Below are 18,689 nucleotides of genomic sequence, written 5' to 3'. Positions count from 1 at the left end.
CGCCCACAGGTCCTCCAGCCAACTTGGGCAACGTTTCAGGGGGAAGGACTGCCTAAGTGCTTCCTCTCCCCTAACCCTGCCTTCCCCTCCCACCAGGGTTCCCCCCAACCCCCCCACCTATGCCACCCCCCACTGGCCTGCACTCACCGCCTCAGACCTTCATGGATGCGGGCGGCATTGCCAGCTCGTTCGCCCTGGGGGAGAGACGGGCAGGGGTCAAGGCGGCGGATCAGCGGGGGCTGAGCCCGGGCACTGCTCTGGCACATCGCATCACGGGGGCCGGTTGACCGGACGTGCTGGGCAGGGACCTCGTCAGCCCCAGGGGGAGGTGGGAGAGCCCAGGGGTGGGGAGAGGAAAGAGAGAAGAGTAAAGAGAGGAGAAAGAAGTCAGAAAATGAGAGGAACAGAAGAGGGGTCCCAGCTCTGAACACCATCTCTCCAGAGAAACCCAAGTCTAGAACCACCAGGAACACCCCAGCTCACCGTGGACTCCCCCAGCTCCCAAGCCCGCTCCGGGAGGGGTGGAGGCCTGTGAGCTGCAGGCCACATGACAAGGTCAGGGAGGCTTGGGAGCTGGACCGACACCCCAGGGGCCAGGTGACCCGCCCGCATTCCCCTCGCACCACCAGACAGGGTTGTGGCAGCGCAGGCGACAGGCCCACCCTACCCCACTCACTGCTGCTCGGCCTTGGCACGGTCACTGAGGAAGAAGAGAGCAGTGGCTAGGAAGAACATGCCACCCAGGACCACGACGAAGGGGCAGAGCATGAGGGCGTAGCCCAGGCTCAAGAACTCCCAGAGCGGGGAGTCCTTGGTGCTTTGGCGGATCAGGTCGGAGATCTGCGAGGATTGTGGGGGGTGTCAGGGCGGGCCCGCCACCTGAAGCCCATCACCCACCATGGCCACCCTGCCCCGGGAACTCACAAAGCCGATGAGGTAGGGGCTGCCAGCATCCCCCAGCAGGTGAGAGGTGAAGCTCTGCAGGGCCATGGCGGTGGCCCGTCTCGTGGGGATGACCACGCACTATGGAAGAGGTGACAGGTCAGAGGCCAGAGGAGCCAGGGCCACCCACCTGGCCTCGTCCCTGGGGTCAGGACACTTGGGAAGCCCTCATATTGTCAGATCCCTTCTGCCCATGAGACCAGGCTGCCTTAGATTCTGCACTGGGCACCTGGAGGAGAGCCAACTGTGGCCCAGGGGGACATCTCACCCACCAGTTAAAGATCCGTCTTGGTCCCCTCCGTGAGGTTGACCTACAGGGGAGTGGGCAGTAGGACATGTCTGGAGAGCCTCCACCTTTAGCCATGGGCAGCCCTGGGACCAAATGCTAGGAGCCGCTGGGCTCCAGGAACCCCTCTCAGACCCAGCAGGCCCTAACCACAGGGGGCACAGCTCCAAAGCTGGGCGGGGCCAGCAGCAGCACTCACAGTGGACCCCCCAGAGGCCCTTGCCCCCGAGCTCTAGATGCCTCAGCCAGTTAGAGTGCCAGCCATCGGACAGCCTGTGAGAGCAGCCTGCCCCCCACCCCCCACCGGCAATCCATCACAGGGAGCTGGAAGGAGACCTGGATCCGATGGGATGATGTGGCCCCATTTCCAGCAATAGTCACACGGCTGAGACACTTAATAAAGTGGGACACGATTTCCCTCGGACCCAAACCCTGTCAGCAGCTGGGGCTGCCACTGGGGCAGAGGCAGGGATGGGGGTTCTGTCCAGCACCGAGGGCACTTGATTCAAACAGATTCCTACTCCTTCACTCCAGGCACGTGCAGTGACCACCCCCCAAACCCACCCCCGCCCCCCTACCTGGCTCCATGTTGAGAGCTGAATCAGACCTCCCCCTCCCCACCTGAGCCTTCTCCAGCCCATGGACTGGTGTGGGCAAGAGAGTGACCATCCCAGGTGAAACGGCTAGGCAGGGACACTCTGGTGAGGCACGGCAGCCTTCCCAGAGGGGCACAGCGGCCCGTTGAACTCTGTGCCCGATGAACTCTGATCTCCTGGGCTATCCCATATTGTGGCCCCAAACCTGAGTGTCCTGAGGGTGGCCCATGAGGAGCCCTTCAGCCTGCTGCCTCCAGGGCCATCTCAGCAGCTCCCAGGCCCTGTCCCCACCCCACCCCACTCCCACCCCAACCCTGCTGGTCCTTGCACTCCCTCCTCCCAGTCTTCTCCTGACACTGACTCGGCAGGGCCCAGAGGACAGGACCTGGTGCCACCCCCAACCCTCACCACCCTCCAGACTGCTGAAAGTCTCCAGGTCCGCAGCCCCCTCCCAGCTCCTCCCAGGCTGCACCGCACCCGCCCAGGGACGCAAACCCCTGCTGAGCTCAGACAGCCCTTTGTCCCTGGCCGGCTGCTCTGGAGCCCATTGTTGGCCCCGTGAAGACGGCCTCTGTCCGCCAGCCACAGCCGCAGGCATTCGGGCAGACGTGCCTGGGCCCCAGGCTGAGCTGGGCGGATGGCAGTGCAGACCCTGGGGGAGGAACGCTGGCGGGCAGCACCCCCTCCGTGCCAGCCTGGCACTGCCAGCCTCCCGGCCACAAACCTGAGCCTGCAGACTCCCCCACACACACACCCAGTCTCCACACCCACTCCTGCTCGGCCCTCTGATTTCAGGCCCTGCCCCATGCAGACCCCAACAGCCCTGATCCCCTCCTCGCCTCCTGGCTCAGCTTCCCAGCCTGCCGCCCCCCAACCCCACCACCAAGTCCTGCCAGCTCTTCCCTTCCTTCACCCTGCCCAGCTGCCCTGAGAGGTCTAGAGGCCTGGTCAGCGGAGGCGACCTCAGCCTGCCTCACCATGAGGATGTCTGCAGTGATGGCCCAGTTAGAAAACAGCAGCGTCTCCCCGACAAAGATGCAGATCTGCCCAGGAGAGACCAGAACAGCCGTCAGGAGACATTCACCCACCAGCAGCCTCAGGTTGCTCCCTGCCCCCTGCCTGCTGGCAGAGAAGCCTCCCACCCCTCCCCCTGGGGCCTGCATCTCTTGGCAGTCAGGCTCACGAATAATTTCTGGCTTATCGAACCAGGCCCACAGCCCAAAGGGCACCAGAGCCCTGGCAGGGCCTGGACAGAGCAGGGCAGGCAGATAGGAGCCTTCCCATGGGGATGGAGGGCCCCATAAGTCAGACTGCATCTCCTGCCGGGCCACGCCCCCCACCACCCTGCACCCCCCCACTGCACTCACATAGGCCCCCACAATGCTGCTTTTGGCGGCCACAAAGATGAGGCAGATGAAGATGGCAGAGCCCAGCATGCCCACGGCACACACCAGCGGGTCAGCTCGCTGGGTCCGAAGGCGGCACCAGCGCGTGGCTCCTGCCCCCGTCACCACACCCAGGAAGCCCGTAAAGCAGGTGATGGCCCCAAAGATGAGGCTGTGGGGACAAAGGACGGTGGGGTGTGGGCTGACAGGAAGAACAATGCTGGGGCAGAGGGCTGGCACTTCTGCCCATTGTCCCCGGCCACCCTGCTGCCCACCACCCTCGCCCGGCCCTGCCCCACCTGTCCTTGGCCCCACAGGGCGGGCTGCTGCATGTCTCTGCCGTCTTCTGCACGACCTGGGCACGGTACAGGTAGAGCGGGATCCACATGCCGAGGGCCCCTGTGGCGAAGGACACAGCCGACGTGGCCAGGGAGGAGAAGACGTAGCTGCGGCTGGGGAAGAGGTTGGGGCAGCGACACTGAGTGGGGCCAGGCCCCCTGCAGCTGGTGGGCAGCAGCCTTTCCTCTCTGACTGCTTCCCCAGGGTCAGAAGGCCTCTAATGTCTTCCCTTACAGGTTCTGGGCGGGAGAGCTATGGCTGCAGAGTAATAAACACTAGTGGCCAAAATGTTGCTCCCAGCACTGTTGGCAGCGGAGACAGCAGGGGGTCTGGGAGGGGGGTGCTGGGTAGACCGCCCTGCAAAGGGTGCCTTCTCATCTTGGCACCCCACCCCTCCCCCCAACCCCCTCCCAGCAGCACTCACTTGCGAATCAGGGCCTTCATATCTCGGAGCCACGAGGTCCGTGCCTTGAGCTGCCCCCCGAGCTGGTCGGCATGGCCTCTCTTAGTGGCCGGAACCAGGACGAGGATGAGTGTTCCTGTGATCATGCCCACAATGGGGGACACCTGATGGGGCATGGAGCACCAAATCAGGATACCAGGGCCAAGCCAGCTTTGTCTCTGCTGCACCAGGTGGGGAGTGCAGGCAAATCACACTTTCCCTGGGCTCTGGGTTCCTCCTCTGGGCTCATATCTGCCCAGCCTTCCTGATTGGCCTGCTGAGCAAAGCCACTGGGAATGAACTCAGCTAAAAGGGCTTAGGGGCTCCAGCTGCAGTGTCCACAGCAGGGGCAGGAGGGGAGGAAGACTGAAGGGAGGGATGGGCGGTCAGATGGATCGAGTAGGGAAGACAGATGGCTGAATAGATGGACCGAGAGATGGACAGGTAGATGGAAGGATGGAAGGATGGATGGAAGGATGGATGGATGGATGGATGGATGGATGGATGGTGAGTGAATGGAAAGGAAGACAGATAGATATTGGACAGACATATGGAATTGTGAGTGGGAGGGGAGAGAGTTCCTGTGGACAGGGAACCAGATACCAGCCCTGCCCAAGCCCCTGGGTCTGGGAAAGTTTCCTAAGGCAGACCCTCGCCTCGGAGGGCACTGGAAGGGGCGGGCTGGGAATGGAGGATCAGCAAACAGATCAGGTAGGTTTTCACTTGGGACAGGCCCATGTGGGCCCCAGGAGAAGAGGCTCAGGGCTCCCTTTGGGTGCTTCCTGTGTCCTGCCCAGTGGCAGGGACAGAACCACCAGGCCCCAGGCCTCTCTCCAGACAGGGGGACATCCTGGCAGCCTGGACTCCAAGATGTCAGTTCCTTCACCCGCTGATGAGACAGGGAAACCTGCTCCCATCCCACCAGGCCTGGGAGCCAATGGGCTGGGGTGTTCCTCTCCATTTACTCCCACCCCCATTAAGAAATTCCACGGAGGCTGCTTCCTTCCTGCTTTTGAGGAAAAAACACTTTGTCTTAAGCTTCCTCTCCTCTGTGAGACTGGGGATCTCTGTTTCCTCTGATTGCACTGGTCGAGGCCTTGGCATACTTGCCCTGAATCCTCACCAGGGACAGGAAGTGGCTGCAGACCTGGGGAGGCCGGGAGGCCCCCCCCCCGCCACAGAGGTCTTGTCTCAGCCTCACCCCAGCACAGTGCCAGGGCTCAAAGCAGGAAGTGCCATCGTGGACCTGGAATTTCCTGATACAGTGAGAGAATTCGTGCTCTCAGCCAGGGACCCCTGGAAGCGGGGGCTGTTGGGCTCTGCTCTCACTTGGGCCCCTTGACACCACAATGTGGACTAATCTAGAAGAGTACAGGCCCATGATATGGGGAACCTGGAGGCCAAGGCCTGCATCCTAGCCCGGGTTCTGCCCCTGAATCTCTGGGTGACCCTGGGCTAAACTGGTCTGGGGGCGTCCTTACCCGCAAGGCCCAGTGCCAGTCTCCGGCTGCCTGCTTCACACTGGAGCCGGTGATGTAGCCCAGGCCGCTGCAGAGAAGACAGGCACAGTCGTGAGGACAGGTAGTGGTGGCGGGCAGGGGGTGCTCACTGCCTATGAGGCAGGACACCTGCCCACCTACCCCAACTACCCAGCCAGCCAGTGGGGGAGCAGATCCAGCATTTCTCCAAGGCTGACCACCCATGTGTTCAGGCCACAGAGGGCCGAGCCTCAGGGATAGGGGGAGGTTAGAAGTTCAAGCGGACCTTGCCCAGATCCTCACCTGCCCAGCGGGATGGCAAAGTAGAAGACAGACAACATGAGCGTGCGTGTGTTCTTGGTGAAGAGGTCGCCAATGATGGTGGGCGCGATGGTGGAGTAGCTGGCCTCGCCGATGCCCACCAGCCCCCGGGACAGGACCAGCAGCCAGAAGTGCTGTGGGAGAGGGGCAGGGAATGCTGGGGGGTCTGTCCTCCTCCTCCGCCCGCTCATCCTTGGTCCCCACTTTGCTTCACCCCCCGGCAGGGCCCAGGATCTAGAGGAGAGGATGGAGCCCAACCCCTGCCTCAGCAACAACTACATGGCCAGGCCACTGTGGGCCTCAGCTTCGCCCTCCATAGAGCAGGTCTGCCTGGGCCTGGAGTGCTGGGATGGGACTTGACTTCACCAAGTAGAGAGCTGTAGGTCCGGTCCAGACAGGCACCTCAGTCCTTGTGAGCATGGAGGACATGAGGCTGTGTCTTCACACCCCACTCCAGTTGGGGGACTTCCTCCCTGAGTTCTGGCCCCACCTTGGGAGCCTCGAGTCACTCCCACTATGTGTCCCACCCCAGGCAGGGCAGCTGGGCTGACCCTGACAGCACTGAGGATTAAGTGTGAGGGAAGAGTGCGAGGGGCAGCCCAGTGGCTCGGCGCCCCTCCCCACACACACACATCAAAGAGCAAAGCCCCACTGAACTGGGAAGGGTGGGGTCATGCCAGCTGCCAGTGGTACTATGCCTTTGATGTGGACCCATCCCCTCTGTCCCCCCAGCTGCCCAGAACCTGAGAAGCCAGCCTGGTCATCTTTCCCCGGCCACACCCTGACCACCCATCCAGCCAGCATCGCCCACATCCAGCCCTCCTCTGGGCTCTCTGCTTCCCTCTCTCCTTCTTCCCAGCTCTTCCTTGGCCCTGCTCAGCCACCTTGGTGCCTCTCATTTCTATAGCTTGTTCACTCTCTCCGTCTCTGAGTCTCTCCCTAGGCCCTGGCCCCTGTGCTCCTTTTCCTGGGGATCACCTGCCTACAGCCTTTGCCTATTTTTCTGTTAGATTGTCTTTCTTGCCTTGAGTGCTAATAGCTTTTTATATATCATGGCTATTGATCCTTTATTACGTATGTCACAAATATTTTCCATCATCTTTCTTTCCACTTTGTATTTATGTTGTTTAATTTGAGGGCATCCATTCTGCTAATTTTCCCTTAATGGCTTCTGGATTTCCCATCTCGTTCAGGAGGACCTATTCCATCACAAAATGATTAAACTATTCTCTAATACTTTATGTTCGTTATATTTTAGAGAGAGAGCAAGGGACTGGGGGTGGGGGGGTCCTCAGCCATTCTCCTTGGTACAAGAGCAGGCAGATCAGACCTCTCTGACAAGGGACCCACTAGCTTGTGCATTTGTTTCTGCACATCCACATACTGACCACAAAGGAACAAGTCCATGCATCTTGTCCCACAACTTACTTTTCCTCCCCTTCTTATCTTTTAATTATATCTAGTTCATTCTTTTGTGGTCAAGAGTCTCATTAGGTGAAGACACCCCATTTTATCTGGGCTTCCCTCAGCCATGCTCCTCTCGGCCAGCCATTTCCCTCTATTCTATTTCAAGACTGCGACAAATACTCTTACATGCAACCTCGTGTCCACCAGTCAGAGTTTCTGTCTTGGGCATCTAACTGGAAAGTAGAAGAAGGCTGAGCCATAGGATGTGCACAGCTAGAATTTTGCAAATTCCTGCCAGTTTTGCTGAGAGTATCAATTTACACTCCTCCCAGCAGCTTTAATAACACCTGGTATTGCCAGCCTTTTTAATTGTTGCCAATCTGATGGGTGTGAAATGGTATCGCATTGTTTTAATTTGCATTTCCCTGATTCGTCCAGACAGTACTGTCTCTTCCTTCTTTCATTGCCCATGGGGTATCTTCTCCTGTCACTATCCTTTGCCCATTTTTCTACTGTGCTATTAGTCTTCTTATTGCTCTATAGTTCTAGGTTTTTATTGTTTGCTTTTTACTTTACTTTGACCTATTTGGAATTTATTTTGACACATAGCTTGAAATACAGACTCAACTTTATTTTTCCTCCAGATGGATAGTCGATTCTTCCAAAACCATGTGAGATGCAGCTCTCGTCCCACACTCAGTTCCCTGGGAGGGAGCCTGTCTCACTGATCTGTCCCTCTGCTGTGTTAGCTAGAACGGCCATATTGGAAGAACTGATGGGGCAAGTCCCCTTTCACTCTTAGTTTTCACAATGTTCTTGGCTGTTCCTAGGCATTTTCTCTGCCAAATTAACTTCAGAATCAGATTGCCAAGGTCCACCAAAAACTCCTGCGGGACTCAGATTGTGGTTGCAATGAATTTATAGATCAATTGGGGTGATCTGTCTGTATTTCTCTCTGCCTCTGCTCATCTTCTCTCCCTACCCCTTCCTCCCGCCTACGCACCCAGAGGGACCTAGCACTGGCATCATGGTCCTGGACTCACTGGTCAATCCCAGAAGAAGCACCAGGGGTCAGGAGACCAGGGGCCTGGCCAAGGGCAGAACAAGGTCTAGAGGGGCCCTAGAGGCTTGCTGTCCAGGCCCCATTTTTTACTGTGGGTGTTGGGCTGACGCTCCAGGCTTTAGAGCTTCCCTGAGCCTGACCCTCCTGGGAAGCTGCCCCATGAAGCGATGCTGAAACCCCAAACCTGCTGATTCTCTCTGCACTTGCCTCCAACCTCCTCTCAGTCAGCATAAACCTGAGTCAGCTTTTCCCTTCTTCACACTCTCCCGGGTTCCTGCGCTGCCCTCAGGAGGAAGCCCAGGCTCTGCAATCTGCCCTTTGAGGCTCTCCGTGACTGGGTCCCTGCCTTCCTTTCCAGCCAAACCACTGTCCTCGATTTCTCAACACACTCCACCATTTCTGCACCCATGAGTTTGCTCCCTCTGCCCATGCTCTCTTCACCTAATGTTCCTGTCCTGCTTACCCAGGTCAAACGCCACCTCCTCCAGGAAGCCTTCCCTGACCCATGGATTTTAAAAGACTGCTCTCTCTGCATTGAGGACTCCTGTCAAATCTTCCCATCCCCAGCTTGGGTGCTCCCAAGGACAGAACCAGGGTCTCCTCTTTCATCCCCCAGGCTGAAAACTCCTTGAGGACAGATCCTGGTATTTTCCCCTTCTTCCTCTATCTCCCTCTACACTAACCATCATGCGATTGTCCTTCCTCTGCTTGAACATCCCTAGTGATGGGAAGCTTGCTACCTCTCAAAGTAACATATCCCCTTTTTAGAAGACAGAATAGTGATAGTGATTTGCTGAACGCCTGCCATGTTCCAGGGCCTGGATATTCATTAGCTCAGTTATTTCTCATAATAAATCTTTACATTGAGAAGGCTTATCTCCATTTTAAAGGTTAAATAAATTTCTCCAGATCACAGGGCTGAGTGGGCAACAGAGTTGGGATAAGCAAACCCAGAACTGTGGGAGCAAGTAAGAAACATCTTCCTTATGTTGAAGGGATGTTTACTTTCCTAGGACTTTGTCCCCCATAGTTAGCAGGCGGTCAAATGAAGAGTGAACTGTGGGAGGCCCAGACAGGGGGAGTGGCTTCCCTACCGTCACACAGCAAGATGATGGCAAAGCCAGGACTAGAACCAGAGGGTCCTGACCCTGAGGCCCAACTAGTTGCTCTGCTCCTTGCATCCTCTCCACATCAGAGGTAGCTTAGAAAGAGTCAGGGGTCCACCCTGGGGTGCAGGTCCCTCAGTTCAGGCCAGCGTGGAGAAGGCTCTATTTGCAGGACCAGTTTATAAAAGTCTCCAAAGACCCCCTCATCCCACTATCTTCGGAAGGTAGTAGTAATCTGGGGTTCAAGCAAAGGGGCTGGTCAATCTGACTGGCCACCCACTGGAGGAACAGATGGGACACTGGGCTGCCGGCTAGGAAGTCTGCACAGGCCTCACCTGCTGGGAGATGAAGGAGCTGGAGAACGTGACTGCCGACCAGAAGAAAATGCCGCAGCTGAGGATCACCTTCCTGTTGAAGCGGTCGCCCAGGTAGCCAAAGACGGGGGCAGCCACCATGAAGCTGCAGATGAACACTGTTCAGGTGGAGGAGAGCGTGAGGAGTGGTGCAGAGTCCCTGTGGCTGAGCCCACCTGCCCACACCACCCTGGTTTGAGGCCGAGAGCCCAGGAGACAAAGCTTGGCCTGCAAGGGACCGAGGAAGCCACCCCACTGAGGAAGCAAATGTAAATGATAAATGTCCATGATAACGAGGACGCAGCCTCCACCAGTCCTGGGCCCAGGGCAGGCAGGCTGGGGCCAGGTGATGCTCCCATGACGCCATCCTCTTTCACGCAGGCCCCCCATTGGTCCAGCTGTAAGGGCTCGGCGCAAAGCATCTCGTGCATCCTCCCACCCCGTCCCACCTCGCAGATGGGAGACAAGCTCAGGGAGAAGTGACGGCCCAAGGCCCCACCAGCAGTGAAATGGCCCAGGGGGGATTTGAGCTTTGCCTGTCTGACTCCAGAGCCAGTGTTCCTTATACTTGGCCTCACTGCTTTCCTCGTTAGACTTGGGGAAGAGAGGGGAAGGGAGATACCCAAGGTCACAGAGCAAATCAGGGCAGAGCTGGGCCTGGATCTCCAGGTCTCATACCTGGCAGATCACACTGCCACCCTCCCTCCCAGCTCCTCAAAGGCTTTCTTGACATTTGGAAACATTTTGTTCATTTGTTCCCTCCTTTCTTCATTCATGCACTCATTCATCCATCCATCCATTCATTCATCCATCCATCCATGCATCTATCCCTCCCTCCCTCCATCCACCCATCCATTCATTAAAAAAACAGACAAAAATTCCTGGCTTCTGATCAAGATGGCAACATAGGCAGACATGGCTTGCCTCTTCACATAACCACATCAAAATTATAACTAAAATATAGAACAACCATCACTTAGAACTGTCAAAAATCGAGTTGAATAGAAGTCTGACAACTAGAGTTAAAGAAGCCACATCTATCCAAATGGGGCCAGCAAACTGGTGCCATATCTGAGACTCCATCAACCTGGCTAACATGGTTTGACCTGCCTTGAAGATTGCCAGCGACTCCACCCCTCCTGACTTAAGGGCCCACCCAAGCAGCTTTTCCACAAGAATGGCTGGTCTTGGGTCCTGCTGCACAACTTAAATCCTCTCAAACAAGAAATAGCTGACCTCAATGAGCCCCAGGCCCAGCACTAACAGCAGCCAGCCTAGATTCACAGCTTCACTTCACCAGGGAATCTCCAAGCCCAGCACACACAGTAGCCATCTCAGACTGCTTTATAGCTCAGGAAGGGCAGTCCTGGGCAAAACACAGGCAGAGGCTGACCTTGGCCTGCACCACCCAGAAACCCCAGAGCCTGTGCATGCAGTGGAGAGCTATAGACCTGGGAGCACCACCACCCTGCCCCTGCACAGTTGACCCTCCATGGAGGGTGGAGGTTAGTGAACAGTGGTCACAGACAGTCTTTGCATGTAACTGGCCTGGGTAAATTCCTCCCATTGACTTGCCAACAGCAACCAAGGCTCAACTACAAGAGGAGGGGGTACTCAGCCCACACAAAGGGTGTACCTCAAGTACCCAGCTTGGGTGATAGGGGAGGCTGTGCCACTGGACCCTACAGGACACCTACTATGTTAGACCACTCTACCAAGATAGAGTCAAAGCAGCTCTACCTAATACATAGAAGCAAACACAGGGAGGCTGCCAAAATGAGGAGACAAAGAAATATGGCCCAAATGAAAGAACAGATCAAAACTCCAGAAAAAGAACTAAATGAAATGGAGATAAGCAATCTGTCAGTTGCAGAGTTCAAAGTACTGGTTATAAGGATACTCAGGGAACTTAGTGAGGACCTCAACAGCATAAAAAAGATCCAGTCAGAAACGAAGGGTACACTAGTTGAAATAAAGAACATTTATAGGGAAACAACAGTAGAGTGGATGAAGCTGAGAATCAAATCATTGTCTTGGAACAGAAAGAAGAAAAAAAACAACCAATGAGAACAAGAAGAAGAAAAAAGAATCCAAAAAATGAGGATAGTATAAGCAACCTCTGGGACAACTTCAAGAGGTCCAACATTTGCACCATAAGGGTGCCAGAAGGAGAAGAGAGAGAATAACAAATTTGAAATTTTGTTTGAAAAAATAATGAAAGAAAACTTCCCTGATTTGGTGAAGGAAATAGACATGCAAGTCCAGGAAGCACAGAGAGTCCAAAATAAGATGGATGCAAAGAGGCCCACTCCAAGACACATCATAATTAAAATGCCAAAGGTTAAAGATAAAGAGAGAATCTTAAGAGCAGTAAGAGAAAAGAAGTTAGTTACCTACAAGGGACTTCCCATAAGACTGTCCACTGATTTCTCAAAAGAAACTTTGCAGGTCAGAAGGGATTGACAAAGAATACTCAAAGTCATGAAAAGCAGAGACCTACAGACAAGATTACTCTACCCAGCAAAGCTATCATTTAGAATTGAAGGGCAGATAAAGAGCTTCCCAAACAAGGAAAAACTAAAGGAGTTCATCATCAACAAACCATTATTACATGAAATGTTAAAGGGACTTTTTTAAGAAAAAGATCAAAACTATGAGCAATAAAATGGCAATGAATACAAATCTATCAACAACTGAATCTAAAAAACAAACTAAGCAAACAAGAAGAACAGAGACAGAATCATGGATACGGAGAGTGTTTTGATGGTTGCCAGATGGGAAGGGGGTGTGGGGAGAATGGGTGAAGAGGTGAGGGGATTAAGAAGTACAAACAGGTAGTTACAGAATAGCCATGGGGATAAAAAGTCACTTAGAGTCATGACCCGTGGACATGAACCATGGTGGGGGGATTGCCTGAAGGAGTGGGGGCTACTGGGTGGAGGGGGGACAAAGAAGGAAAAATCAGGACAACAGTAATAGCATAATCAATAAAATATAATTTAAAAAAATTCCTGTTCTCTTGGTGCTTTCATTCTACCGAGGAGAAACAGACCATCAAATAAAAACTATAGTGTGCCAGACAGCAACAAGTGCTAAGGAGGGCAAAGGGCAGAAACAGGAGATAGGAAATGTGGAAAACAGATACTATAATTTTAAATAGAAGGGTCAGTGAAAGTGACATTTTAGCAAAGACCTGGAGGAGGTGAGGAAACAAATCATGTAAATACTGGGGCAAGAATAACAAGTACAAAGGTCCTGGGGCAGGAGTGTGCTTAGCATATTAGAGGAAAGGCACAGAGGCCAGAGGGCGGGAGGCCAGATAGGGTAGGCCTTGTGGCCCATTGTGATGCTCTGGCTTCTGAAGGTGAGAAAGGAAGACAGTGGGGAATGTTGAGCAGAAGAATGACCTGACCTGATTTTGTTCTTGCAGCACAAGGGAAGCCTCAGGGGACTCTGAGGGGATGTCACTGCCAGTGGTGGGAGGAGCCTCGGAGGTCCCAGGTGGGATAAAGAGGGCAGCAAGCAAGGGCAGGCCTGGGTCACAGGCAAGGCAGCCCTGTCTCCTCCTCCTGCAAGGCAGCCCCACAGCTGACGGGCAGATGGTCAGACAAAGGCTGGGAGTGGGCAGACAAGGTGGCCAGTGAGTGGCCTCTGACTGCCAGGCTGAATGTGCACATGGACTGGGCTGCTCTGGGGCAGACCTGAGTCCCCAGGGAGGCAGGAGGACAGGAGGTACACTAGGAGACAGAGGGTGGACTGGAAGAGTGTGACTGTCTCCCTTATCTCAGGGACAACAGTGAGAGTGGGTGGGTGTGCAACTGGGGCCTTGGGCAGAATCAGCGGAGAGGTACACAAACGTGGGCACGCGCAACACGCTGCCTGGGCTCGAATTCAGCTCTGCTCCTTCCCAGCTGGGTGACCCTGAGCAGTCAGGGCCTCTCTGTACCTGTCAGCGGTGCACTGAGAAATGCTGCACCACTGGTGCTCTGGACGTGCAGTGTTTGCCTGTTTTCACCATGTGAATACTCTGGCCTGGGCTGATTTCAAACCGCCAGTGTGGCGTCACTGCCCCACACAGCGCTGTGTGCGCAGTATTCCTACCAGACAGATATAATAGAAGTGCGTAACCTTAGGAACACAGCTGAGTGAAACCTAGTAAAATAATTAGGGAGTGATGGATTGTATTTATTACCTTTGTTTTTAACCCTACATTTACATGATTTTGTTTTTAATAAGCCAGCTCACATAATTCCTGAAAAATCTAACAATTGACTGTCCTGAGCAGGTCTGAGCCATTCCCAGCAAGCCAACTAACTTCCCCATCTGTAGAATGAAGATAAAAATAGCAGCTCTCCAGTTGTTCTTAGCAGTGGATGAAAGAGCGTGTAAGGTGCTTAGTGCCACACCCTGCCCAGGGTGGGTCAGTCTCAGTCAACACTGGGCCCTTGTGTAGATTAATCAAGGCAGAAATCATTTCCTCATATCTAGAAAAAGAATTTTTCCTGCTGGGCTGGCCTCCCAGGACCTGCCTGAGATCAGGCAGGAAAGAGATTTTGGTCTCATTAGGACGTACAGGTGTCAGGGGGAGGAGGGAGAATTGCTCCCTCTGTGTTCGTCGGTGCTCGGTGGGGAGGGAACAAAAAGAATCTGAGTGGCACTGTGGCACTTGGACCAGCTTAAAGGGCTAAAATGCCAAGGAACCAGCAAGGAAGGCCAATTCCTACCCGTATCGTGAAGGGAGGCTTCATGGAGGTAGTGATTTCAGAGCTGGGCATTGAAAGATGCATAGGAATCTACCATGATGATAGTAATTAAAATCAAGAGTAGCCCTAGCCAGATAGTTAGAGCCTCGCCCAATACACCGAGGTTACAGGTTCGATCCCCAGTCAGGGCACATACAAGAAGATTCCACCAGTGGGTGCATAAATGAGTGGGACAACAAATCGATGTTTTTCTCTGTCTCTCTCTCCTCCTTCCTCTGTCTCTAAAATCAATTTTTAAAAGTGTTTTAAAGAAAGAAGAAAGGACTCAGATAGTTATTTGCTCACCCATATTCATAGCACCATCATCCACAACTTCCAAAAGGAGAAAACAATCTAAATATCTATCAACAGATGGATCGATCAGCACAATGCAATCCATCCACACATATGGCACAGCAAGTTGGCGCTTCTGCTTGCCCTCTCCCTTCCTGTCTCTCTAAAAATCCATAAGTAAAAAAATTTTAAATCAAGAATATATATACTAAAATATAGATTACAATCTCATAAGTAATGGTTAAGGAGCACAACGCTTATTGTTAATAATAACCTTGGTTATCATATACAGAATATTTATTACAGGCAGGGGCCAAGGATGTGGCCTGGCCATAAGCACACACAGGTGACCTCATCTGATTCTCTCTGTTATCTTCTTCATCTTACAGAGGGGACAGCAGGGGCTGAAAGCAGTGACATCACACCACAGTGTGTGGCTGAGTCAGAATTTAAACCCCAATTTGTCCGACCCCAGAGGCCTTGCTCTAAATCACACTACAGACTGCCAGCCGGGAAGGGGGTGGTCTCCCCTGATGTTCCCAAGGTCAGAGAAAGTACAGGGTGTGCTGGGGACAGCAAGAGAGGAGTTCAGGCTGCAGCGTGAGGAAGCTGTGTGGGGAGTAGCGGGAGATGAGGCTGTGGAGGGAGGTTGGGCCCTAAACACTAGGGCCAGGCTTGGCGTTCAGTTAGAGGGCAGTGGAGAACCACAGCATGCGCCAGATGCGCTGGAAAAGCCCCCACAGGGTGGGTGGAGAGGGGCTGAGGGAGGTGAGCCCGCCTTGGCCAGACCCCAACCCTCCTGGTTCATGCCCACCTGCCTGCCCGTAGCGAAGCAGGGAGGCAGCCCCTGCTTCTCAGCCCGGCTCTCTGCCTGCTGTTCTAGGTGGGCAGGGGCATCCTGGGCCACAGGGGGGCTCCTCCCAGAGCAGGCACACCCTGTCCGCACCCCTAGATCCAGCCTGCTGGGGGTCACCAGGCTCCACCCTGAGCGTCCTTGTGTCTGTCCCATTTTACAGCTGAGGCCACTGATAGTTAGGGGAACTTGCCCAAGATGAAACGGTGACCCTCCTGACCCTGGACTCCCTTGTCCCTCCATGCCTTCCTTGGGGACAAGGAAGCCCAGGGTCAGGGGGTCACCATGTGATCTTGGGCAAGTTCCCCCACATACCTACTACTGGCCTCAGCTATGAAGTGGGAGACACGACCTTCTCTGCAGCCCTCCCCTGTGCTCTGCGTGGGGCATGCGAGAGAGGACTCTCCTGGCCTTCAGGGATGTCACAGGCCCATGGAGGGGGCTGAACACCCTCACAGGAGGGGCAGGAGGAAAGTGTTGCTAGCAGAAGGAACAGCACAAAGGCAGGGACATATGAACCCGCCCCAGACAGGGGCACAGAGGCCAGTCTGGCCAGCAGGCCGCTCTGCTGAAAATAAAGACCAGCAGGGCTAGAAGCTTCCCTGTGCCCCCACCCCCCACCGCACAGGCTTTGTTTGTCTGAGGAGAGCTTTCTGGGCAGCCTGGCGGCCCCACCTCTGCTGTCCCTGGGGTGGCTTTCCCAGCAGCTCCCGAGTGAGGACATCCTGTGGCCTGGGTGTGGGGAAGCCCTCGCTCAGCTCACATGTGCTGAGCCCACAGGTCTGGGACAATGGAGTGGCCGGCAGGGAGCCAGGGGGTGGGGTGGGGGCGGGGCAGAGGCCGGATGGCAGGGCAGAGAAGTCGGGCCTTTGGCTCCACATGAGAACCTGGGCTGAGCTTCACTCCTCTCTAGTGAGGTGGGCCATGCCCCTACCTCCCAGGGCTGACGAGAGTCACCAGGAAAATGGCTTAGACAACATCTGTCAGGGCTGTCGGCCTCTCATGTCAGTCCAAGGGCTTGGGCCACTGGCTGAAGGCCCTTTCCCCTGTGGGCCCGCAGAGGGACCGGCACCCAGGAGCTCAGAGTAGCCCTCCCTGAGGACTCTGCACTGGCAGGACCCCCACCAAGAAGCTGCTGGGCCACCCTCCGTGCACACGTGGTCCTATTTGACTCCAGAATGGGTCTTGGAAGAGGAGTGGGTGAGGTCTGAGCTGGGGGAGCCCCGGGCCCCTACACTGTGGCCTTGGAGCCCGCATCCAGCCCCTTCCGTGGCCTGGACTGAACCAGGACTATTTTTACAAAGTCCAGATCTGGCTAACCTGTGTTATTTGGAATTGATCTGTCAGCCTTCACATCCTGTGGGCAGGCCCACGGTGGGCACGGGTCAGGCTCTGCCTGAGTATCCTCCCTGCCCACTGGATGTGGAGGACGGCAGCCCAGGCCAGCCTGGCCCCACTGGAGCCCAAAAGCTACCACGTCCAGGCTTCCTGCAGGAACCACTGCTCCTTTATAGCCTGCTCAGGATGTAAGCCTCAGGTTGGCCCCTCAGGCCTCAGGGGGGCCCTGCGGGAATAGCCACAGGGGCTGCCCAGCCTTGTCTTCAGAACCCAAACAGAGGATGTTACTAAGTTGGCAGAGTGGGGAGGGGAGCAAGGACAGAAGGAGACTCAGCCCTGAAGCAGAAGCGCTGTCTGGTTTCGGTCTGACCTGGCTCTTCTTCAGCCCCCACTACCCCCACCGCACCCCGGACCCTGGCACTTCCCCATGACCCCATGCTCCCCAGCCCTGAACTGCCTTCCAGCCATTCCCACCCTGGGCCCCAGAGTGAGTCCTGATGCACACACCTTACAGGGACCTGCCCCACTCTGATACACTCTCTGGCTCCCCACTGCCCCAGGACGAAATCCAGATGCTTTCCACCACTATCCAGCCTCCTCTCCTCCGATTCTCCCCATGCTCCAGCTGGGGCTGATGGACCGCCGCCACCGCCACCACCAGAGCCGGGCAGGACCACAGCCTTCCTTCTCCCTCCCCTTCCCCTGAGCTCTATTTTGCTGATCCCCTCAGATGGGTAACATGCCCTTTTTTCCTCAGCTGGGCATAGTCTACCTGTTCACAACTCTAATTTTTTATACTTTTTCATTTTAATACATATATTTTTTCAGTAGCAGAATTTAAAATTTAGGTCTTTTGGACATCTCCCTGTTTGTTTTAAAGTAAGGCACTGCTCCTGTCCTGTATGTTCTGCTCTGTCCTGTGGCGCTTCGACGATTCAGTATACGGCAGCGGGAGGCCCTCGGGAGTTCTGCTGTTCTTCGGGAGGCAGTTTTCCCATTTTCTGGGCCAGTGGACTCCCTCCCACAAAGGCGGGCTTCCTTGCTTGCTCTATCCACTTTGAATCAGTTTGTCTCCCGCGGGAACTGTCCTCTGCGCCTCACGCAAGGTCCTGACCATTAAGGCTTTCCTGAGGCGCAGTTTTGGATTTGCCCCTGCCGGTGTCCTGAAAACATCACGTCTGCCGGGAAAGGCAGTAGGAGTCCCAGAACTGCACAGAGCGGGGCTGGGCTGGGCTTTGCACAGAGGCACAGCCGGGATGAGATGCTCTTTCACAGCTGGGAACACTGCTACTGGCCTGGGGGCACAGACTGAAATCGGGGCGCTTGCCCTGGGCTCTGAGTGGAAACCAAGTCACACGGACCACACTGGACCCCAAAACTCCACCACCCAGTCCTCAGAACAAAGAAATCCCTGAACCTCAAAACTGGGTCAGACTGGTATTACCTGATGAATCGGGGTGATGACTATATGGAGGTTCATTGTACTGTTTATCTACATTTTATGCATATTTAAAATTTTCATCATGAAAAACACTTACATTAAAAATACTGTAAGGACCTTCTAAGTCCTACACTGGTCCCCGAACACTCTGCATCACTTGTCTTCAGTGCCAGCTCCCACTCCTGTTTCTGAGCTCAATTCTTTGCTTCTGGCGCCTGGAAATTTCCCTGCCAGCTTTAGCTTTCAAGCTCAGCTATGTAATTCAAATGTTTCTTGGCATAATTTAACCAGCACAGAGGGGAA

At 54.9% G+C, this 18,689-nt stretch overlaps 1 protein-coding gene across 5 annotated transcripts in view; it reads right to left on the bottom strand.

Moving 5' to 3' along the window:
- Positions 1–18,689, bottom strand: part of SPNS2 (sphingolipid transporter 2) — a 37,517-nt gene that overhangs the window by 1,912 nt on the left and 16,916 nt on the right. Inside the window, exons 3-12 of one of the 5 annotated variants that reach the window (XR_006783973.1) lie at positions 9,701–9,837; positions 5,772–5,923; positions 5,472–5,538; positions 3,973–4,115; positions 3,509–3,661; positions 3,192–3,381; positions 2,802–2,867; positions 925–1,023; positions 677–840; positions 148–308 (exon numbers count right to left, since the gene is read on the bottom strand). Coding sequence is in view for 4 of the 5 variants with exons in the window: in XM_045824081.1 (XP_045680037.1) it covers positions 148–339; positions 677–840; positions 925–1,023; positions 2,802–2,867; positions 3,192–3,381; positions 3,509–3,661; positions 3,973–4,115; positions 5,472–5,538; positions 5,772–5,923; positions 9,701–9,837 (1,363 nt within the window). In the remaining variant the exon portion in view is untranslated. Of the gene's footprint in view, positions 1–147; positions 340–676; positions 841–924; positions 1,024–2,801; positions 2,868–3,191; positions 3,382–3,508; positions 3,662–3,972; positions 4,116–5,471; positions 5,539–5,771; positions 6,024–9,700; positions 9,838–18,689 lie in introns of those variants that run through there. The other 4 variants (XM_045824081.1, XM_045824083.1, XM_045824082.1 and 1 more) reach the window with 4 other exon arrangements.

This window comes from Phyllostomus hastatus, unplaced genomic scaffold (genome assembly GCF_019186645.2).
Source record: "Phyllostomus hastatus isolate PE091 unplaced genomic scaffold, TTU_PhHast_1.1 phas_scaffold_55, whole genome shotgun sequence".
Classification (NCBI taxonomy): Eukaryota; Metazoa; Chordata; class Mammalia; order Chiroptera; family Phyllostomidae; genus Phyllostomus; species Phyllostomus hastatus.
This window is presented reverse-complemented; position numbering and strand designations above follow the sequence as displayed.